Source organism: Bombina bombina, chromosome 3, assembly GCF_027579735.1.
Source record: "Bombina bombina isolate aBomBom1 chromosome 3, aBomBom1.pri, whole genome shotgun sequence".
In the NCBI taxonomy this organism is placed as follows: domain Eukaryota; kingdom Metazoa; phylum Chordata; class Amphibia; order Anura; family Bombinatoridae; genus Bombina; species Bombina bombina.
The window spans coordinates 81,710,965-81,731,951 of NC_069501.1; the positions used below are offsets into that span (position 1 = coordinate 81,710,965).

The following is a 20,987-nucleotide window of genomic DNA, read 5'->3' on the forward strand; positions in this document are numbered from 1 at the left end:
TTAAGGATCAGCAATGCACTAAAGGGAGCTAACTGAACACATTGGATGAGCCAATGACAAGCACATATATATATGCAACTACCAAACACCAGCAAGTTCCTATTAATACATTGTTGTTCTTGAGTCTACCTAGGTATGCTTTACAACAAAATATACAAAGAGAACAGAGCAAATTAGATTATAGGAGTAAATGGTAAAGTTGTTTAAAATTGCCTGCTCTATGTGAATCATGAAAGAAAAATAATGTACATTATGTCCCTTTAATTAACATTTTTTCCTTGCTATTATGGTCTTAATAATATGTAATGAATAACATAACAAGAATGGAATTGAAATAATTTTTCTATGAAAAATGACAGACCACTTTAAAGTTGGTTCCCTAGATAGGTAATTTTGTGGTTGAAGACATTTTTCTGAAGTTATTTTGCTTAACCCCTTCCCACTGTTAGGACGTTCCATGCCGTCTTAACTGCGCTGGGCATGGAACGTTATAGCTGTTTGGCTGTCCTGAAGCCATAGGGGCTTAGTAAATAGGATCACAGGCTTGAGGGCGTGCCTAGCGCCATAGGCAATCCCCCCAGACCCGATCCCATTATTGAAATGATTTCCATTTTTTACTTATTTGTTTACATCGTAACTTTGTTCCGATGTAGATAAATAAGCCGTTCAGGAAGGGGTTAATGTGTGCACTTTTAGAAAACACTTTTGTGATGTTAACTCAAGTCTGTAGTACCGTTATCTAATATAATGGCACACATGCACAAAAACACAACACACAAAGGCTGGAAATTTCCCCTATGGGTCTCAGTCACTGGTGATTATTTTTTAACATAAAAGCATTTTTTTATGAATAGTAAATAACATAAATTGCTAGAAAGTTCAAATGCCAATTGATTGCTTGTATTAGTACAATTAACATTATCTACTGATATGAACCATTTTTATTGCATTGCGTGTAGTGATAAAGGTGTCTATTTAAGAAGAAACTACACATTTTTATTAAACTACCATAAGGTTTTGATGCAGATGTGTCATTATACAAATAGACTGCTATCTTTCCCTGTCAATAATTGAGTCAAAAATCTATACAATATATCTTATACAATAAAATTATTTGTACAATGTGACAATATCCACTGAAAATACCCACCCTCAGTAAATGTTCCCAGGGATAGTTAAACAGATCCGTGACTATATATAAGTGAATTTTCAGAGTCTTAGCATAAAACCTGAAACTTTCTGAAGACCAGAAAAACAAAGAAACAATGGCATCTAAGATACCCTTTATACTAGTAGCAGTTATTCTTCTGGGACACCAAAGTTTAGCTAAAAAAGGCAGCAACAGCGGCAGCAACAGCGGCAGCAAAAGTGGCAGCAACAGCCACAGCCACAGCAGCGAGGAGGATAATTTTCGTAAGTATACTACATGCAAAAATCTAGGAAAGAGCTTGGTTGCATTAGGGATGGACAAATATCAGTTTGTTACTAGCTATGCGGAGCAACAAATATGCAAATTGACATTGTTGAATTTTGAATGTTTTGATACAATTGTTAGATTAAATATCACTTTAGAATGTTTATTCCCACAGACTTGTTTAAAAAGTCAATGAGAATCAACATTTGAATATTTATATTCAAACTTTACATTTAATATTTAAATACTACATGTAATATATGAGCGACTAATATTTTTTTTTACAAATAACCAATGTTCATGAAAGGGTAAATTAATATGGCCAATATTTATTATTTAAATAAAGGCTTCAAAACATTCACCCCTCCTTAGGATGGCTAAATATTCTCCCATATTTTATTATCTTTAATTCTATGACTGACAGAGTGCATTAATCAATAGTGCTAATTTATTGTCATGTGTAATGCAGTGCATTGGTGTCCATATTTTGAAAAAAAAAAAAGGGCCGCACTGCAATGTTTTTAATTAGAGCAAGGGAAAAAAACTGATTGATGCTATTACTTATGCTATTACTTTAAGTTAAAATATATACTTTTATCTCTCTCTCTCTCTCTCTCTCTCTCTCTCTCTCTCTCTCTCTCTCTCTCTCTCTCTCTCTCTATATATATATATAAATATATATAAATACACACACACATATATTTATATGTATATATATGCATATATATATATATATATATATATATACATACATATATATATATATATATATATATATATATATATATATATATACATAAACATATATGGAGTGTGTTGTATCCTTTAGAAAAACTTATTAAATTATTTATCTACAAAATGCCCATAGGAGTTGATCACAATGCCTTAGATAAATGTATCTTATAATTTATCTACTAACTCCCCATAGACTTTAAGGGTGAATTTCTGTAGCAAATCCTTAGATAACTTTTACTAAAGGATTGTGATCAACCCCAGGATTAACGTCAATTCAAGAGCAACAATGCATTACTGGTGAGCCAATAATAAGAGGCATTTCTAAAGGATTGTGATCAACCCCTAAGTTCTCAAATTTAGCAGTTTTACCAGTGTGTTTAATTTAGGGGTAAATCACAATATTTAGATAAACTTATCTAATAATTTCCCACAAATAATTATCTCTCTGAAGAGTTTTGTAAATAAATAATTTAGTATGTTTTATAAAAAGGATTGTGATCAAGTCCTTAGGTAATAATTAGTGCATAGAAGAGAACCCAACATCTTTTTATTTCAACATCTAAATAAACAAAACAAAAAAAACAACAAGTAGAGGAATTAGTATAAAAAATGAAAAACATCTGGTAAGGTTATTTAGGAGGAGAGATCAAGAGTTTACAACCAAACAAACATTCTTTGAACACTTTTTAGCTCTTTTAATTAAAGGGACATTAAACACTTTGAGATGGTAATATAAAATGATAAATCATACATTAAAAACCTCAGCAATATACTTTCATTATTTATTTTGTCCCCTTTTCCTGTAATTCCATTCTGAAATTGTGAGCTTTTCAGTTCCTGTAAGAAATATAAGTGCAGAACACTTTTATATTCCACACAGCCATTGGCTGCACACTCTAGTGACCTATTTATAACTGTCTAATTGACCACAACAGAAAAGGCAACCTAAGTTACAAGATGGCAGCTCCCATTGCTTTATATACACTAACATTTTACACTTATTTTTTCAATATTCAAACAGCTAATGAAACTTTAAAAAATACATCTACATGTTATTCTCAGACTAATCTTTTCTTTGAATGGATCATTTTATCTAGCATTTATTTAGTGTGTAATGTCCCTTTAATGTTGGATATTCTATCAACTCTTTCTTCCTCCCTCACATATTTCCCTTTCACCCTTTTTTCTTTCATCTAGACTTTTGTATTTCTAGTATTTTTTTGTCTACCATTCATTGTCCTCACCTCTCTAACAATAATTTTTTAGGTCCCTTTTGTATCAGAAAGTCACTGATAGAGACCTTATTTGATGTCTGACAATTATGTTTTATAAAGTTCCACCGGCACCAAGTGGCCCTCAGGACTGTGGTGTGGATCCGTATAAGAGAAGGGATTGCGGATATCCAGGAATAAGTGCAGCAGAATGTCATAAGAGGAACTGCTGTTTTGATTCCAGCATTCGTGGAGTTAATTGGTGCTTCTTTTCTGAATCACAAGGTATATTGCATGGAACAAACTTTATGTATTGTATATATAGCAGTCCAGTTAACAATGAAAGGAGATTGAAAGAATATTTAAAAAATATATATATAATATTAAATTATATAATTCTGGGAATAACTAATTATATCTTAAAAAAATGTTTTGTTAAAATCACCAGCAGCTATCCTATATGTCGTATTGCTCTCCGCATTCAGCGAGGTATGCCGACCTGATCCACACTGTCGGATCAGGTCCGCAAGACCTTTGATACATAGGCCCCAATGACTGCTCATGCTAATTATTAATGTGTACATCATTTCACAAAAGCTTCTGTTAGGCTCAGTGGTATTTAATATGTGAAGCTGGATTTAGTTTATTTGCACTATAACAGGTTTATAATTTAACTTAAATACAAGAACATATGGGTTTGCAGTTCACCTTAGATCTGGACCTTAATTTTTTATTTACTGCCTAAATAGTTATGGTAATGTTGAAAGTATAAACCTAATACTTCTGTATGCTGTTTTGTTTACCAGAGTCAGCCCAGTGCTCAGTTGATCCCCAGGACAGAACAGACTGTGGTTATATAGGAATTAGTGCCAATGAATGCTACTCCCGTGGGTGCTGTTTTAATTCAAGCATTAAAGGGGTTAAGTGGTGCTTCTACCCAAAACCTTCAGGTAATTATCTATAAGTTACAACAAATGTTGGAAAACATTTACAATTATTTGCCCTACAAAAAATTCTTATAAATATTCCGTTTTCAGAAATATTGTAATCTTAAAATTTGCTCTGATTTGTTTTTGTAGATTTTTTTACAAAATAATTTATAGGATAATAAAAGTTCAAGTGATCGTTAAACCACTAATTGCTTTGCATATTTAAAAAGGTTAAAGGTATTCTAAACCCATATTTTTTCTTTCGTGATTCAGAAAGATCATTTTAAGCAACTTTCTAATTTACTCCTATTATCAATTTTTCTTCATTCTCTTGCTATCTTTATTTTAAAAGCAGGAATGTAAATCTTAGCAGCCACCCGATTTTAGGTTCAGCACCATGGATAATGCTTGCTTATTGGAGGCTGACATCTACCCACCAATAAGCAAGCATAACCCAGGTCCTCACGGCTCCTATGCATCACATTCCTGCTTTTTAAATAAAGATCGCAAGAGAACAAAGAAAAATTTATAATATGAGTAAATTAGAAAGTTGCTTAAAATTTCATGCTCTATCTGAATTATGAAAGAAAACATTTGGGTTCAATGTCCCTTTAAGCTTCAGAAGATAGTGCTTGCAAGTCCAACGATAGAAAATGCATTTGTTCTATAAACAAACTCACATTTCCCCTCTGCTTTTATCACTCCACCTCTCTTTAAAGTCTTTTTTTCCCTTTATTTGATAAGCGAGCAGTGCAGCCAATAGGAACTATTTATTCATAGCGCCGGCGGTGCAGTTCCTATTGGCTGCACTACTTGTTTGGCAAATGAAAAATAAAAGACTGGTTGATTAAAGCAGGAAAAATGTGAGTTTGTTTATAGAACTAATGCGTTTTCAATCCTTTGACTAACATGCACTTATCCCCTGATGTAAAGCAATATTAGCGAATTTAACATACTTTTAAAATAACGTCTAAGCTAAAGGATGGATTATTATCTATATATAAATATCCACATAGATTTTAATGGGGATTTTCTGTTACAAAACATTAAATACGTTTTTCTAAAGGATTGTGATCAAACCTAAAGTATGTGAGGCTTTTTATAGATAACTGATGTGATAAGATTGCCCCTGAATTAAAACCAATAGGAATGATTGTTGAAGCTTTAAAAACTTGCTCTGTCTTTCTACTTCATTTTGTCATAAAGATTACTTTTTATGATGATATATGGTTAATAAAGTATTACCTGACACTGCATTACAGAATGGGCTTTATTTATGTTGAAATAATTTTTATTAATTATAATATAGGTAAACATAAACAGCATCATTTACAGTTTCATAATTGTACAAGTGTCTTCTGAGGGTTAGCATTCCACATCAAACACATTAAAGTTTACATATGATGTTACCTCCTGATATTATACACTAATATGTGCTTTAGCCTTTTCGGAAACCATAACATCTTGTACTCATATTGCATTCAAGAGATGCCTAACCCTGTAATCCCCTTCCCCAACTATTACCCACCCCCCTCCCCCCCTCCAAGAGGTGCCATGTTTTCTGTACTAAAAGCTAAATACCTTCAAATTATATCTCAGTATGTACCTATATTCAACTTCTTCCGTACTGGATTCATCCTGGGTTAGTTTCTACTATCCGACCTAAATAGACTTCTCCTATTCTTAACAACTCTGCTGCTAACTTATTTCTGCCTGTCTCTGATGGTGCTCCGACCTCAATACCCAGTAAAACCAAATCTTATTAAACTGCTCTGGCTGTCCCTGTGACCAAGCGGCTAGTTCTGACAAAGTGTACGTCTCTGTAATTTTCCCCACTACCTCTTGCCATGAGGGTACCCCTACTTTCCAGTGACGGGCTATACAGATTCTCAGACATGTGCAAAGAATTTTGATGAGTTTGTTAATTGTTGTGTTAAAGGGTATCACCTTTTCATGCAGTAACGCTTGTGACATTGTAAGGGTCACTCTCTCCTCCAACAGTGTGCTTATCAATTCTGAGAGTCTACCCATAGTGTTTGGACTTCCTGACATTCCCACCACATTATGTTTAAATGTGCCCCTTTCTTGACATCCTCTATAGCAGTTGTCGTTGTGCGTTATAGAATAATGGGCCGTCCTTACTGGTGTCAGGTACCATCTGTACATTACTTTAATACAATTTTCTCTCATGTCTGCACTAATCAGACCCCTGTAGGAGTTCAACGACAACTCGTTCCAGTCTCTGTCTCCCAAGTTTCTAATGTGTCCCTTTCCCATCTCTCAGTCACTTCTAATTTGGACCCGTGTTTAGCTTTTTGAATAAGGACGTAGATTCGAGATATCAGCTTTTTCCCTCTATCTGCCTTCATTACCATTTTCTCAAGTTCTGTAGGGTGTTGGTCCTGTTTGTGTAACGTGTATGTGACTATTGCTGACCTAACCTGTAAATACACAAACCAATGCAACCGTTCCGGTTCTATTTGATCTCTAATTTGGTTGAACGTGAGCACCGTGGACCCCAGCAAGAAGTCAGCCACCCTGTATAATCCTTTATTCGCCCATTTGTCTACTATTTTTCTTATATTTTGTGGCAGTAGAAACCTGACAGGTCTCGCCGTTGATTCTGGGTTGCATAATCGCAGTCTCTTCGCGGTCCTATTCCACAACTTGAATGCCTCTATTGTTATTGGCGACCTATAGGTCTCCCGTTTAATTATTAACCTCTGAATCCCAGAATAATGTCCGCTGCTCTCGAACTACTTGCTATCTCTGATTCTATTGTGGCCATACCAACCCACTATCTTGTTTGCTTAATACAACCGTCTGTGCCAGCCTCGCAGCCTGATAATATTCCACTAAGTCTGGGACCCCCACTCCTCCTGCTTGTCTGTGCAATTGTAGTAATTGTGATGCTATTCTAGGTCTCCCTGCTCCTCTCAAATATTTCAAGAGATCCGTTTGTAATGTCTCCTATTCCGGTAAGGGGATACTGATCGGAACCGCTCTGACAAGTACATTAATCTGGGTAGGGACATTCATTTTAATAGACATTAATCTCCCATACCATGAGAAGTTACCTTTTCTCTCCATTTCCTTAGATCCGCTTTAATAGCTTTATAAACCGGGATATAATTTAAGTTATACAAATCCTGATACATTTTCACCTATCTTTATTCCTAGATAAGTGATAGAGCTCTTAGCCCAGGCGAATTCAAAATTCAGCTCGATAATTTTTTAGTATGGGAAGGTAAATTAACTGCTAGTGCCGCACATTTATCAGAATTTATCTTGTAGCCAGAGATCTCTGAGTATTCATGTAAAGTTTGATAGAGGTGTGGCAGCGAACTCAGTGGCTAGTGATTGGTCACACAGTACATCATCCGCAAATAGCATAGATTTATACTCAGAAGTCCCTACCTGTACCCCCGCAATATCTCTCGAGTTCCTTATACACGCAGCCAAAGGCTCAATACATATTGCGAATATCAGTGGCGACAACGGGCATCCCTGCCTTGTTCCGTTCAGGAATGTCTATTTGCCGTGATAAATATCTGCCGCCCCCACCACTGCCGTCGGTTTTGAATAAATGCTGCCTAGCGCCTGCATAATAGCTCCACTGAAACCCATGGCCGATAACACCTTAAACATGAAATTCCAGTCCACCCTGTCGAACGCTTTCTCTGCGTCGAGCGACAGGAGTAGAGCTGGAACCCCCTTTACCTTCACATAGTCCAGCAAAGAAAGCGTTCTCCTAACATTATCTGGGTCGCCGCTCTGTCTTGTACAAACCCCACCTGGTCCTGGTGGACCAGGGAGGGTAAAATTCGCTTTAATCTGTTTGCCATAATTTTAGCAAAAATTTAATATCATGATTAATTAGGGATTATAGGCCTATAGTTTTGACAAAGTTTTGTATTCTTCCCGCTCTTTGGTATCACAATAATTTTGCCTGAAGCATTTCCCTAGGTTAAGTCCCACCCCTCCATAATCCCATTGCAGAGATTGGTCAGGGTGGGTAGCAGTTCCTTCTTAAAAAGTTTGTAATATTCACCCGTTAACCCATCGGGGCCCGCCGCCTTACCTATTTTAAGTCTTTAATTACCCCCAGTACTTCGTTATTTGTTATTTTTGAGGTTAAGGGTTTTCCAAGTCCTCACTCGATAGAGTTCTCAAATTTGCCTTATCTAGAAATTTTGAAATTTGGTTATCTATGTTTCCTGTTTCTTACTTTATTCCCATCATATAAGTGTGGCATAATATTGGCAAAGCTGTCTGATATCTCCTGTGGGTTCGAGGTGATCTCCCCTTTTGGTGTTACTAACTTGGGAATAGGAAAAAAATGTATTATTATCCCTTAACTTACTCGCCAGATATCTGTCTGGCTTATTAGCATACACAAAATAATGGGCCTTCAGCCTCAAAGCAGCTCTAATTGATGCATCATTCAGTAATTTAGCTAATTCCTTTCTCTTGTCTACTAAAGTTTTATATGTTTTCTCTGATAGCGTGCGCTGGTGTTCCCTCTCGAGTTGTTCCACCTCCCCTTGTAATGCTCTAGCCAGTGCTGTTGCTTGTTTATTTCTCAATGATTTTTCCTTTATTAGCAGCCCTCTTAACACTGATTTATGAGCTGCCCATGTCGTCAGCGGATTATCTAGCTGAACCTACATTTAGTTCCCAATATTCCTTCAGTGCCTTTTGAATCCTACCAAATATTTCAGGTTTTTCAGTAAAGTTGGTTGTATGTCCAAGATCGCTGTCTAGCAAAATTTATGAGGCCCGTAAGTTCTAGAAAAATGAGTGAGTGGTCTGACCAGACACATGCCTGCGTGCCCGTTGTCACTAAATTTGATGCTAGAATTGGCTGATATAAATGTAGTCGAGAATTGTGTAGGTCTTGTGTGCTGGTGAGTAGTAGGTATACTCCCGCTCTGTGTTACCCAACAGCCTCCCATGAATCCACTAGCCCATGCTCCTCCAACGAACTTCGAACTGACTTAACAATGCTATTGTGTCTATGTTGTTTATTGTTATTTTCAGAGTCTCAGAGCCATTAAAAGAGGCCATATTAACATTAAAGTCCCTCCGCTACAATTAATCTGTTTTTTTCCCAATGAGTGAGTAGTGTAGACAATTCCTTAAAGAATAAGTTCTGAGACTCGTTGGGGGCGTATACATTACATAGTGTGACTTTCGTGCCTTGCAAGCGTACCCTGGACTATTACGTATCTCCCATTCTTATCTCTTGTTACCCTATCCAGCACAAAATCCAGTGATCTATGTATCAAAATTGATACCCCTCTTTTCTTAGACTCTGCTGTGGCATGATAGTGTAATGGGAAATGATGTGACCAAAACCCTGGAATATTATCTTTCACAAAATGTGTCTCTTGCAGAAATATAAATCTTAGCGTTTGTTTTCAGGTATTGAGACATTGCGGTCTTTCTTTTGATATCTGTATTAAGGCCTCTCGCGTTGTGTGAGAGGAGAATAAAATTATGTGGCATTAATATACTTTCCCCAGCTTCCTCCTATTCTATTTCTTCCCTTCTCAGCTCAATGTCTGCTATATAGTAAAGATCATGCATCTCGCTATAGTCTGCTTTCCCAACCCTATCTTCCTCCTCTTTTATATCATTCCCATCCTTTTCTAACATTAAATGGCACCTGCTCCTGGTTAAAAACATTAAGCAATAAACAATAACAGAACAAATAAACAGTACATTTCACATTTTCAAACCAAACATTGCCTCATAGTAACCTAACAGGCAATATAATAACTCGTCATATATTCTTAATAACATTTAAGACTGCGATAAATATTTAAATGTAGGAACCCCAGACATTTTTGGTAACAGGACACTTCACCTATTATACCCGTTTGTCTGCCTCACTATGACTTTGTCCTGTCTCCCTTATACTTGTTCAAAATTGTCTTTTGACCATTATCATGAGATTATTAGAGTCTTTGTTGTGTCCTTCATATAGTCTATACTTATCACTTTACAACCAAAAGAAGAGGGAAATCAACACACAGTATAGAAAAAATACATAAACAAGAAACAAAACATTTTGGATAACAAGAAACCATACTCATCTGTCTAATGATCTACGTATGTCTCTGATTTCATACTTTTCTTCTTCCAGGCCATGACGGCCCTAGTCCTGCCAATAGCTCAAATCAGCCCCAAAGTTTCTTTTAACACCATTGTTTTCTTCAATTCTTTGTTTTCCTCTCTGAACATTTTCCCGGTGTTTCATGTCTTCCTTCTTTTCTCAGGCACTTTATCCACCTTTTCTGAAAAGGTGGTCTAATCTGTTCCTCCTTTCTTGTGGATAATTGTTGCTGCTGTTGTTGAGCTGGTAAATCCATCTCAGCTTTCTGCATATTTCAGGCATCTCAACCTGATCTTTGATGATTAACATTCGGTTTGCCCATGCTAATATGCAGCGCAAACGGGAAGCCCCATCTATATGGTATTTGAGCCTTCCGTAGTTGCGTAGTGAGGGGCCTAAGTGCACCCCTTCTTTGCAGAGTTCTCGTACATAAGTCTTGGTAGAACTGCACCACATTTCCTTGATGTTTAAATGTAGGATTTCTTCGTGCTGCCGCCAAGATCTCTTCCTTTTCCTGGTCTCTAAGCCTCTGATAGATGATATCACGTGGAGGGTCATCCCCTTTAGGTTTGGGTCGTAGGGCCCTATGTGCCCGCTCCATTTGAAATCTGTGTGCCTCCTCGGTGCCGTTATGCCCTGGAACAAGGATAGCAAATAGAATTAGCTCTTTCGGGGCCACCGACTCTGAACTCCCTTCAGCCGTATATTACAACGGCGACTCGATTCTCCAAATCTTCCAATTTGTCATAGATGTCCATCTATATCTTGTTGGTGGGCACTTAGTATGATTTGAAATCTCATTTAACCCTTCTGCTAAGGCCTCCCCACTCTCCTCATGGAGTTCACCTCTGTTACCTAGTTCTCCCACCTCTTGTTTGAGTTCTGTCAGACTGCTAGCAACAGTGTTCTGCAGGCATTTCCATTTTTTCAAGAAGCTTTTCAAAATTTGTGGAAATGTCCTGTTTTGACACCAGATTATCTAAGTCTGCTCTTTTTTAGTGGCGTCAGCCTGTCTGTTTCTTTTGGGTATCCTTGCAGAAGATTCCTGCTCTTCATCTGCTCTAGGTGGGACTGCTGCTCTGGGGATTTGTCTCCTCTGTTAGTTTTGAAAAAAAATGGGAGCAGTTGTCTGTTTTCCACCTAGTGTAGTTTTTGAGCTTCGTTTGGATGTCATGTTGAGATCTCCTGTTGTCAGACTTTTTGATATGCTTTAATCGTTCTGTATAATTTGCAGAAGTCAATATCTTTCTTCTGTAAGAGTGACTCCCTCTTGGTTTTTTGACACTCTCACTCTGACTGACTGATGAGAAAAATAGGAAGGAGAAAAGGGGCCATTCACAGCATGCCGTTTTTGCTATATATTAAACTTAAAGGGCCTTGACTCCTGCAAAGGATTTATATTATGTTAGATGCTCTCAAATATGTTGGTCACTTTCTCCTGACTAAATCTCTGAGCTAAGCTTTATTTTTTGGTAAGCGTTAACTCTTTTATTGCCCTCCGGAGAGGGGGCTGATATCTCAGGGGCCCTTGCTGAAGTCGCTCTCTGTTGCACAACTAAGCGCAGCTATGTGACCTTTTTAGCCTTTGTAACCCACTTTCAATGCCTCTCCTAATGGCTTCTCTTAGACATCGTTTGTCCGGTCTTACCCGCTATCTGCCCCTTTCTTCTGTTAATTGCTCAGTGCGGGGCGATCCGGGCAGCTCCGCGGTCTCAGTCGCTGCCACGTGGGTTTCCGCATTATCTTGCGCCTCCTTTCTGTGCGTGCCCTCTTCTGATCCTCCCTTTATTCAGGCGTAACCTCTCTCGGTTTGCTTTTTTTTTGGTCACAAGTTGCGTCCTCATATATTCCGGTTATACAGTGTGGGGGACTGGGGACCTCTCTGCTGTCCCTATATCTTCATTGCAGTCTCAATGGTACCGTGTACTGCCTGGAGCTCCACAGTTAAGCAGTCATTTCTTGGCTTCCTCAGGCTCCGCATAGAATGGCTTTATTTAAAGGGACAGTCAACACCAGATTTTTGGTTGTTTAAAAAGGTAGATAATTCCTTTATTACAAATTCCCAGTTTTGCACAACCAACATATTTATTCAATATACTATTTACCTCTGTAATTACCTTGTATCTAAGCCTCTGCAGACGGCCCCTTATTTCAGTTCTTTTGACAGACTTGCGATTATAGTCAATCAGTGCTCACTCTAGGAGCTTCACGTGCATGAGCTCAATGTTATCTAAATGACACACATGAACTACACCCTCTAGTGGTGAAAAAATGTCCAAATGCTTTCAGATTAGAGGGCGGCCTTCAGGTCCTAGGTTTAGCTATCAACTAAGAATTCCAAGAGAACAAAGCAAACATGCTGATAAAAGTAAATTGGAAAGTTGTTTAAAGATGACATGCCCTATTTAAATCATTAAAGTTTTTTTTTTTTTACTTGACTGTCCTGTGTACTTGACTGTGTTTAAGAAGAGTATCTTCAGCTGCAGACTTGCATGAGTGAGTCTGCAGCCGAGAGTTAAGAAGCAAGCCCTTACCTACGCGCAGACCATCACAGGGGGCGGAGTTGCACAAGAGGCAAAGCGTGCAATGATAAAATGTAGATGTCTGCCCCTTTCTGTCCCGGCCTTGGTAAATGGACCCCAATGTGAATTATAATAAAAGAGTATTATATGTTTTTGATCAATTTTGTTCTGTCCCTTATAAAACATTCGGCTTAGATTACAAGTTTTGTCGGTAAGCCTTAGGTGCGGTGCTAACGAGCCTTTTTTTCTTACCGCTCACTTAAGCCAACGCTGGTATTACAAGTTTTTCTCAAGCAGGCGTTAGCCTCGGAAAAGTGAGCGTTGAGCAAAATTTAGCTCCACATCTCACTGTAATACCCGCGCTGCTGGCTGAAAGAAAAACTAACACTTGCAAAAAAGCAGCGTCGCAGCTTCTAACGGCCAGGCCCATTGTTTTCTATGGGAAATGAATTGTATGTCTGCACCTAACCGCCCTAACATGAACCCCTGAGCTCTAAACACCCTAATCTTACACTTATTAACCCCTAATCTGCCGCCCCCGACATCGACACCACCTACATTATATTATTAACCCCCTAATCTGCCGCTCCGGACACCGCCGCCACCTACATTATACTTATGAACCCCTAATCTGATGCCCAGCCACCCCAACATCGCTGAACCCTACATTATATTTATTAACCCCTAATCTGCCCCCCCAATGTCGCCGCAACTATATTAAATTTATTAACCCCTAATCTGCCGCCGCCAACGTCGTCGCCACTATAATAAATTTATTAACCCTAAGTCTAACCTAACCCTACATCCCCTAACTTAAATTATAATTTAAATACATCTAAATAAATTTACTACAATTAAATAAATTAATCCTATTTAAAACTACTTACCTATAAACATAAACCCTAAGCTAGCTACAATATAACTAATAGTTACATTGTAGCTAGCTTAGGATTTCTAGGCCTAGGTAATCTAGGTGAGTGTATCATGGTTGTACTTTTATATTTTGTACCAATGGACAGTGCTGCAGAATTTGTTGGCACTTACTAAATAAAGTATCATAATAATAAAATAATAATAAAGGACCATTGTACACGCATTTTGATTTATGCTTCTATTTGCAAAAATGCTTCTGTTGATAGTGATCCTTTTAACAGTGCCCGAGTGTTTTCAGGCTTGCGCTCGAGGGCCTAAAATGCTAGTTAAGTAGGTAAGATTGTAAGACTGCTGATACTTAACCACTCCACCATCTCAAAGCTCGCAGAGTTAAATGAATCTGATCCAGGATCCAAGGGGGGGCATTGGGGGGCAATGCCCACCCAAATGGAATGCTGTGCCCCCTCAAAAATATTGATATGATCATACGCTTTAAAAATTAATAAATAAAATAATGAATTGTTATGTAATGCCTGCATGCTGGGGGCGGGGTAGCTGCTGAACTGTGAGGTCGCATCACGCATCTGCAAGGAGCTCCGTGTCTTAACCTCTTATTTGGAGAGGAAGTTAATTAGAGACTTTTTGGGACTTGTCTTTAACCCTATTTATTTTACCTATCGTGAGTTACTCATTTTCTTAAACAATAGACCATGATAAGAATATGGTTTGTATCATATAAATATAAGGTCTATAAATGGCACTTTTGAGGGTGAGATTTGAGAATGAGTTTAAGGGGTTTTGGATCATGGTGATTAGGGGTGAATTGTTTTAATGAGCTATTGCACTGGGGGTCTCAGTTTAATGGCTCTGTTTAAGTGCACTGCATAGGATTTAGACTTCATTCTTTTTACTTAGTGATTTAGCAACATTCTCCAAATGTTAATAGTGGGGGATAACCCATCCATAAGCTACACTTCCCTGCAGAATATGTAGGTCTGCTCTTATTTTGACTCTCATACATGATTTGTAATTTTGTGCCCCCTTGTGAAAAAAAAATTCCCCCCATTTCATTAGTTCTGGAGCCGACCCTGTTCTGATCAGAACAGTTTGGGATAATTGACAATTGTGGCTTCATTGCTTGTGTAATGTTAAATGTTGGCTTGTTCATCATGATGCCCACAGACAAGGTTACTGACGGTCCAGGCTTTAATAAATGGGTCCCTCTGAGATTTTTTAAACTTAGGGTTCACTCACTATCCTTCAGAAAAATATATCAACTGATTTATCTACAAAAATCTCCATAGACTTTCCTGGTGTTTTTCTGTTGAAAATGATTAGATACATTTTTTTCTAAAGGATTGTGATCCACCCCTAATGCATTTAATAAACTGTTTGAAGGATTATAAGGCACCCAATGGGGTCAATTTATTAAGCAGTTGATGCAGCATCAAAGCCCCATCATTTCAGGTCCGCCCTGAAACGGAAGTTAAGAAGTAGCGGTCATAAGACCGCTGCTCCTTAACTTCTCCGCCACCCTTTAAGGTGGCTGACTGAAATCATCCCAATCCGATATGATCAGGATGATTGACGGCTTCTGCTAGTAGCCAATTGGCCACCAGTGAGCTGGGGTGCGGCATTGCACAAGCATTTTCACCAGAAATGCATGTGCAATGTTAATGTCGACAGCGTATGCTACAGCGAATGATGTCCGCGCGACCATTAATAAATTTACCTCAATGTATCAAATGTATAGCATAAACCTCTTGGCAACCAAGAGGTGCCTGCAACACATTGCAATGCAGAAAGGCTGAACATCTTTCTAGCATCCCAAGTATATATAATTGATTGAAAAATATTGAGTATGATATCTTTTTTTTTTTTTTTACAATAAAAGTTGGCAATGCGCAAACATACAGATAGACATAGATCCCTGGCCCCGATGGTTAGTGGACCTTCAATGCTTTACTAATTTTCTTTTTCCCCTCTCTCTTTATTCTTTTGTATATTAACATATGTGTATGCAAGCCCTGATGAAGTGCCGTAGATGGGGCAGGAAATGCGTCAGATGTATGCGAACAATGGTGATGTAATATTTTACCACTGATACTGTCAATAAATTATGACGTTGAAACACTCTAAAAGAAAGAAGAATCCTGTCATTTTCCTAGGTTTGTATGTTTAGCATGTATGTGTGTGGGGTGTGTTTATGTGTAGTGTGTGAGTGTTTGTGTGTGAATGTGTATGTGTGTTGTGTGTGTGTGAGGCTACACGTGATTTTTATGTATGTCTGTGTTATTTTGCAAAAACTCAGTTTGTTTCTTGTGCTAAACAACATATCACTTTGTGATAAATACCATTAATACCACTGCTGCCAGAAAGGACTGCGACTCATATTCATTGTAGCCATGCAGTGTTGGTAATCACTTTACTTTCATTAATTTAAGTGCATGCAGGTAACATGCTACATCTTCATATTTGTGTAGTATTTATACAGTGCACTTTTAAGAAATCTATTAGCAAGATTTTTTTTTTTTTTCTAAACAGGTTGCTCATGTCATCACAACATCCGTAAAGACTGTGGCTACCCCACATATCCAGTTCTAAGGGACTGCTATTCTAGAGGTTGCTGCTATGATTCCAGTGTTCGCGGCACAGTCTGGTGCTTACTATGGTTCCAAATAAAATGGTAACTTTATTCTTTATGTAATTTAATAAGTAGAAAGTTTTGATTAATAATTACTTAAATATTACTTTTTACACAAAAGTAGTACTATAGTAGATCATTTAATTTATTGATGCTAATTTAAATTTATTTTACTATCGGCGCTAGATTACGAGTTTTGCATTATGAGTGAAAAAGCAGCGTTAAGGCTCATAACGCTGCTTTTTCACTACACGTTGCTATTACGAGTCTTGTAGTACAGCTGTCTCCGCACACTTTTTTGGCCGTAACGCAAATTAACTTACGCAATTTTCGAAAAGTTTTTTTTCAATGGGACTTCCATAGCGCCGATTATTACAAGCTTTTTTTTGGAGGCCAAAAACTAAGCGGTACAGCCTATCCCCTAAAGTCAGTAGTTATGAGTTTTACAACTACAAATCTGTAGCATAAAACTCATAAATAACGTGTTTAAAAAGGTACACTAAACATCCATAAACTACCTATTAACCCCTAAACAACCGAGTCCCTCCCCGCATCGCAAACACTAAAATAAAATTATTAACCCCTAATCTTCCGCTCCTTACATCGCCACCACTAGAATAAACATATTAAAGCCCTAAACCGCCGCACTCCTGCCTTGTAAACACTAGTTAAATATTATTAACCCCTAATATGCCACCCCTAACATCGCCGCAACCTACATTACAGTTATTAACCCCTAATCTGCCGCCCCCAACGTCACCGCCACTATACTAAAGTTATTAACCCCTAAACCTAAGTCTAACCCTAACCCTAAATCCCACTAACTTAAATATAATTAAAATAAATCTAAAGAAAATCTACTATTATAACTAAATAATTCCTATTTAAAACTAAATACTTACCTATAAAATAAACCCTAAGCTAGCTACAATATAACTAATAGTTACATTGTATCTATCTTAGGGTTTATTTTTATTTTACAGGTAAGTTTGTATTTATTTTAACTAGGTAGAATTGTTACTAAATAGTTATTAACTATTTACTAACTACCTAGCTAAAATAAATACACATTTACCTGTAAAATGAAACCTAAACTGTCTTACACTAACACCTAACCTTACACTACAATTAAATAAATTACCTAAATTAAATACAATTAACTAAATTAAATACAAATACCTAAATTACAAAAAAAACAAAAAACACTAAATAACACAAAATAAAAAACAAATTACAAGATATTTAAACTAATTACACCTAATCTAATAGCCCTATCAAAATAAAAAAGCCTCCCTAAAATAAAAAACCCCCTAGCCTAAACTAAACTACCAATAGCCCTTAAAAGGGCCTTTTGCGGGGCATTGCCCCAAAGAAATCAGCTCTTTTAGCTGTAAAAAAGAAAATACAAACAACCCCCCAACAGTAAAACCCATCACCCAAACAACCAACCCCCCCAAATAAAACCCTAACTAAAAAAACCTAAGCTCCCCATTGCCCTGAAAAGGGCATTTGGATGGGCATTGCCCTTAAAAGGTCATTTAGCTCTATTGCTGCCCAAACCATAATCTAAAACTAAAACCCACCCAATAAAACCTTAAAAAAACCTAACACTAACCCCCGAAGATCCACTTACAGTTTTGAAGACCGGACATCCATCCTCAATGAAGCCGGGAGAAGTCTTCATCCAAGCGGCAAGAAGTCCTCAATGAAGCCTGGAGAAGTCTTCATCCAAGCTGGGAGAAGTGGTCCTCCAGATGGGCAGAAGTCTTCATCCAGACGGAATCTTCAATCTTCATCCATCTGGCGCGGAGCGGGTCCATCTTCAAGACATACGGCGCGGAGCATCCTCTTATGATGATGACTCCCGATGAATGAAGGTTCCTTTAAGTGACGTCATCCAAGATGGCGTCCCTTAGATTCCGATTGGCTGATAGAATTCTATCAGCCAATCGGAATTAAGGTTGAAAAAATCCTACTGGCTGATGCAATCAGCCAATAGGATAGAACTTCAATCCTACTGACTGATCCAATCAGCCAATAGGATTGAGCTTGCATTCTATTGGCTGATTGGAACTGATTGGCTTATTAAGCAGCGCTGGTATTGGAGTGCGGTATGGAGCTCAATTTTGCTCTACGCTCATTTGTTGCCTAATAACGCCGGGTTTATGAAAACCTGTAATACCAGCGCTGTAGGGAAGTGAGTGGTGACAATAACGTGCAAGTTAGTACCGCACCCCTCATAACACAAAACTTGTAATCTAGCCATATATTTACCAATTTATTTAGGAAAGTTCTGTATGCAAGTGTAACATCAGATTATCTTGCCTTGTATGACACCGACAATGACCCAATTTACATCGCTGGCACTCTGAGCAGACATTCTATTTAAACTCTTTTGCTACCAGAGATTTCAGAGGAAAAACATGCCCAAAATACCAGAGAACTTTTAGCATTTTTGCTATCAGTTTAAACTGAAATAGAGCCTTTGTTTTTTTGTATTGATCTAGGCCCATTTTGATATATTTAATGCCACTGTTTGACCGGAAAATACGATCATATTACATTTTTTTACTTTCCTGTTTGTTACTGACAACCAATCTGCCAGCAACAAATTATTCTTATTGTTCATTTGGTCATTAGGTGCTGGTGCCTCAGAAAGTGTGCATATAAAAAAGTGCATAATTTGATAATGGAAGCAGATTAGAAAAGTCTCTTAAAACGACATGCTTTATCTGAATCATGAACGTTTACATTTTTACTTCAGTGCTCCTATAAAAGACTTTTAAAAGCCTAGACTGCAAAACAAAGCTACTATTTTTGAAACCCAGTCAGTATCTGCTTTTATTTACTATACAGATTTATAAAGTTAATTCAAAGCCAATGTTACATTTTGATTAAGTGTGATTAAATAAATAAAGGTTTATGTGTGGAATATGATTTATTGGAAATTATGGGGCTTATATTGTAATTAAATTAAAGTACATAGAATCATAGGAATGTATTTATCTTATACAGTTTAGGTGTGGAAACAAAATGATCATACTTTATGGGCTGGTTGGTTATTATCAGTCACAAAAATTAATGTATATTTTTTCTATTTCCTTTACAGTCGTCCAAGGTGTGATACAGTAACCGATACTAGTGACGAGGAACAAACCATTGTTATGATTTTTACTCTATTTAGATGTCCCTTGATTCTTAAGTTCAATAAATCCTGGAGTCAATATTCTTGTTTACTTTTTTTGTGAACTTTCGATAACAGAAGCTACATCAGTAGCCCTGATATATTTATCATCATTTCATTTTGGGTGTGTATGATTTTATCAACAATTGTTGGTTATTAATGTCAAAGATCCAGTTGAAGATATGATTGATGATTCTACTGGTGATGATATAAACAGATCACAGTGTCTTGAGCGATAACATAAACTCTCTAATTTCTTGATATCTTAATATTTCAATAACAATTTCCACAAAGACTTTTATTTAAAAAAATGTAATATATTCATTGATGTAACTGATTATATCATTGCAGTCAAGAACCTATGAGATTCAGAATTAATCCATATTACCTTTAGGGTTTGTTCTGTGAGTTAATATATATCAGATATCATATATATATATATATCTATATATCTATATATATATATATATATATATATATATATATATATATATATATATAAAATTAACAACTTGTGAGTTGATAGTTTTGTCTATTCTGGTTCCATATTTAGGGCTAGATTACTAGTGGCGCTTAAATTAGCGATATCGCTTGTGCATTAACTTGCGGTAGACGGAAGCTTTTTGCTCGTGTATTATGAGTTGATAGTAACAAGATTGGACCCGATCATGTTTAGTCAAGTACTCGAACCTAACATGAAATATATATATAAAATAACAATACTTTCCTTCATAATAATCAGTCACACATTTATTAAAGAAAGGTAAATAACAAGATTAACTTATTATTGCTTACAAGGTTAAAACACAGACAAAACAAAATAACAAGAGAAATAGTAAAATCGAATTATATTATCCCTTTCGTACATCTGTGGGAGGACTAAAGTCATGGAGCATAACCTGATGTTTCCCCTTCTTCTGGAGAGGCCCTTAACATTCCCTATTCTCATACTGAGTTATATACCCTTTAAACTGCTGACAAACAATCTTGGAACCATTCCAAACAAGGTATTGTAAGTTATTGTAAGCTTCTGTAACTTAGTCACTCCCAGATATCTATATACGCTTGCTTACTGACTAGGTCAGCATTACATCATGCCTGGTGTTAAAATAGTCCAAAGGACACACTAACCTCTCTATAAATATAGTGACACAATTTTTATACATATTAAAATCTTACAGTCCACCCCTTTGCTAAGCCTCGGGGTTAGTACATCACTTTATAAACTAGTCTCTTCATCAACATAGAAATTTAACAAAAACAAAACAATTATTCATCAAACAATTAATAAACATTTTAAAAGTAAATCATATCGGATGTTGTAAAGTTCTTTTGTCCCTAAAATATTGGCATTGTC

At 37.0% G+C, this 20,987-nt stretch overlaps 1 protein-coding gene across 1 annotated transcript; it reads left to right on the forward strand.

Moving 5' to 3' along the window:
• The first annotated feature begins 1,261 nt into the window (after nucleotides 1–1,261).
• On the forward strand, nucleotides 1,262–19,869 carry LOC128652219 (skin secretory protein xP2-like). The gene is made up of 4 exons (XM_053705155.1): nucleotides 1,262–1,413; nucleotides 3,484–3,645; nucleotides 4,167–4,310; nucleotides 19,799–19,869. The coding sequence occupies exons 1-4, from the start codon at nucleotides 1,266–1,268 to the stop codon at nucleotides 19,867–19,869; spliced, it is 525 nt and encodes a 174-aa protein (XP_053561130.1). The 5' UTR covers nucleotides 1,262–1,265.
• Nucleotides 19,870–20,987: the final 1,118 nt, after the last annotated feature.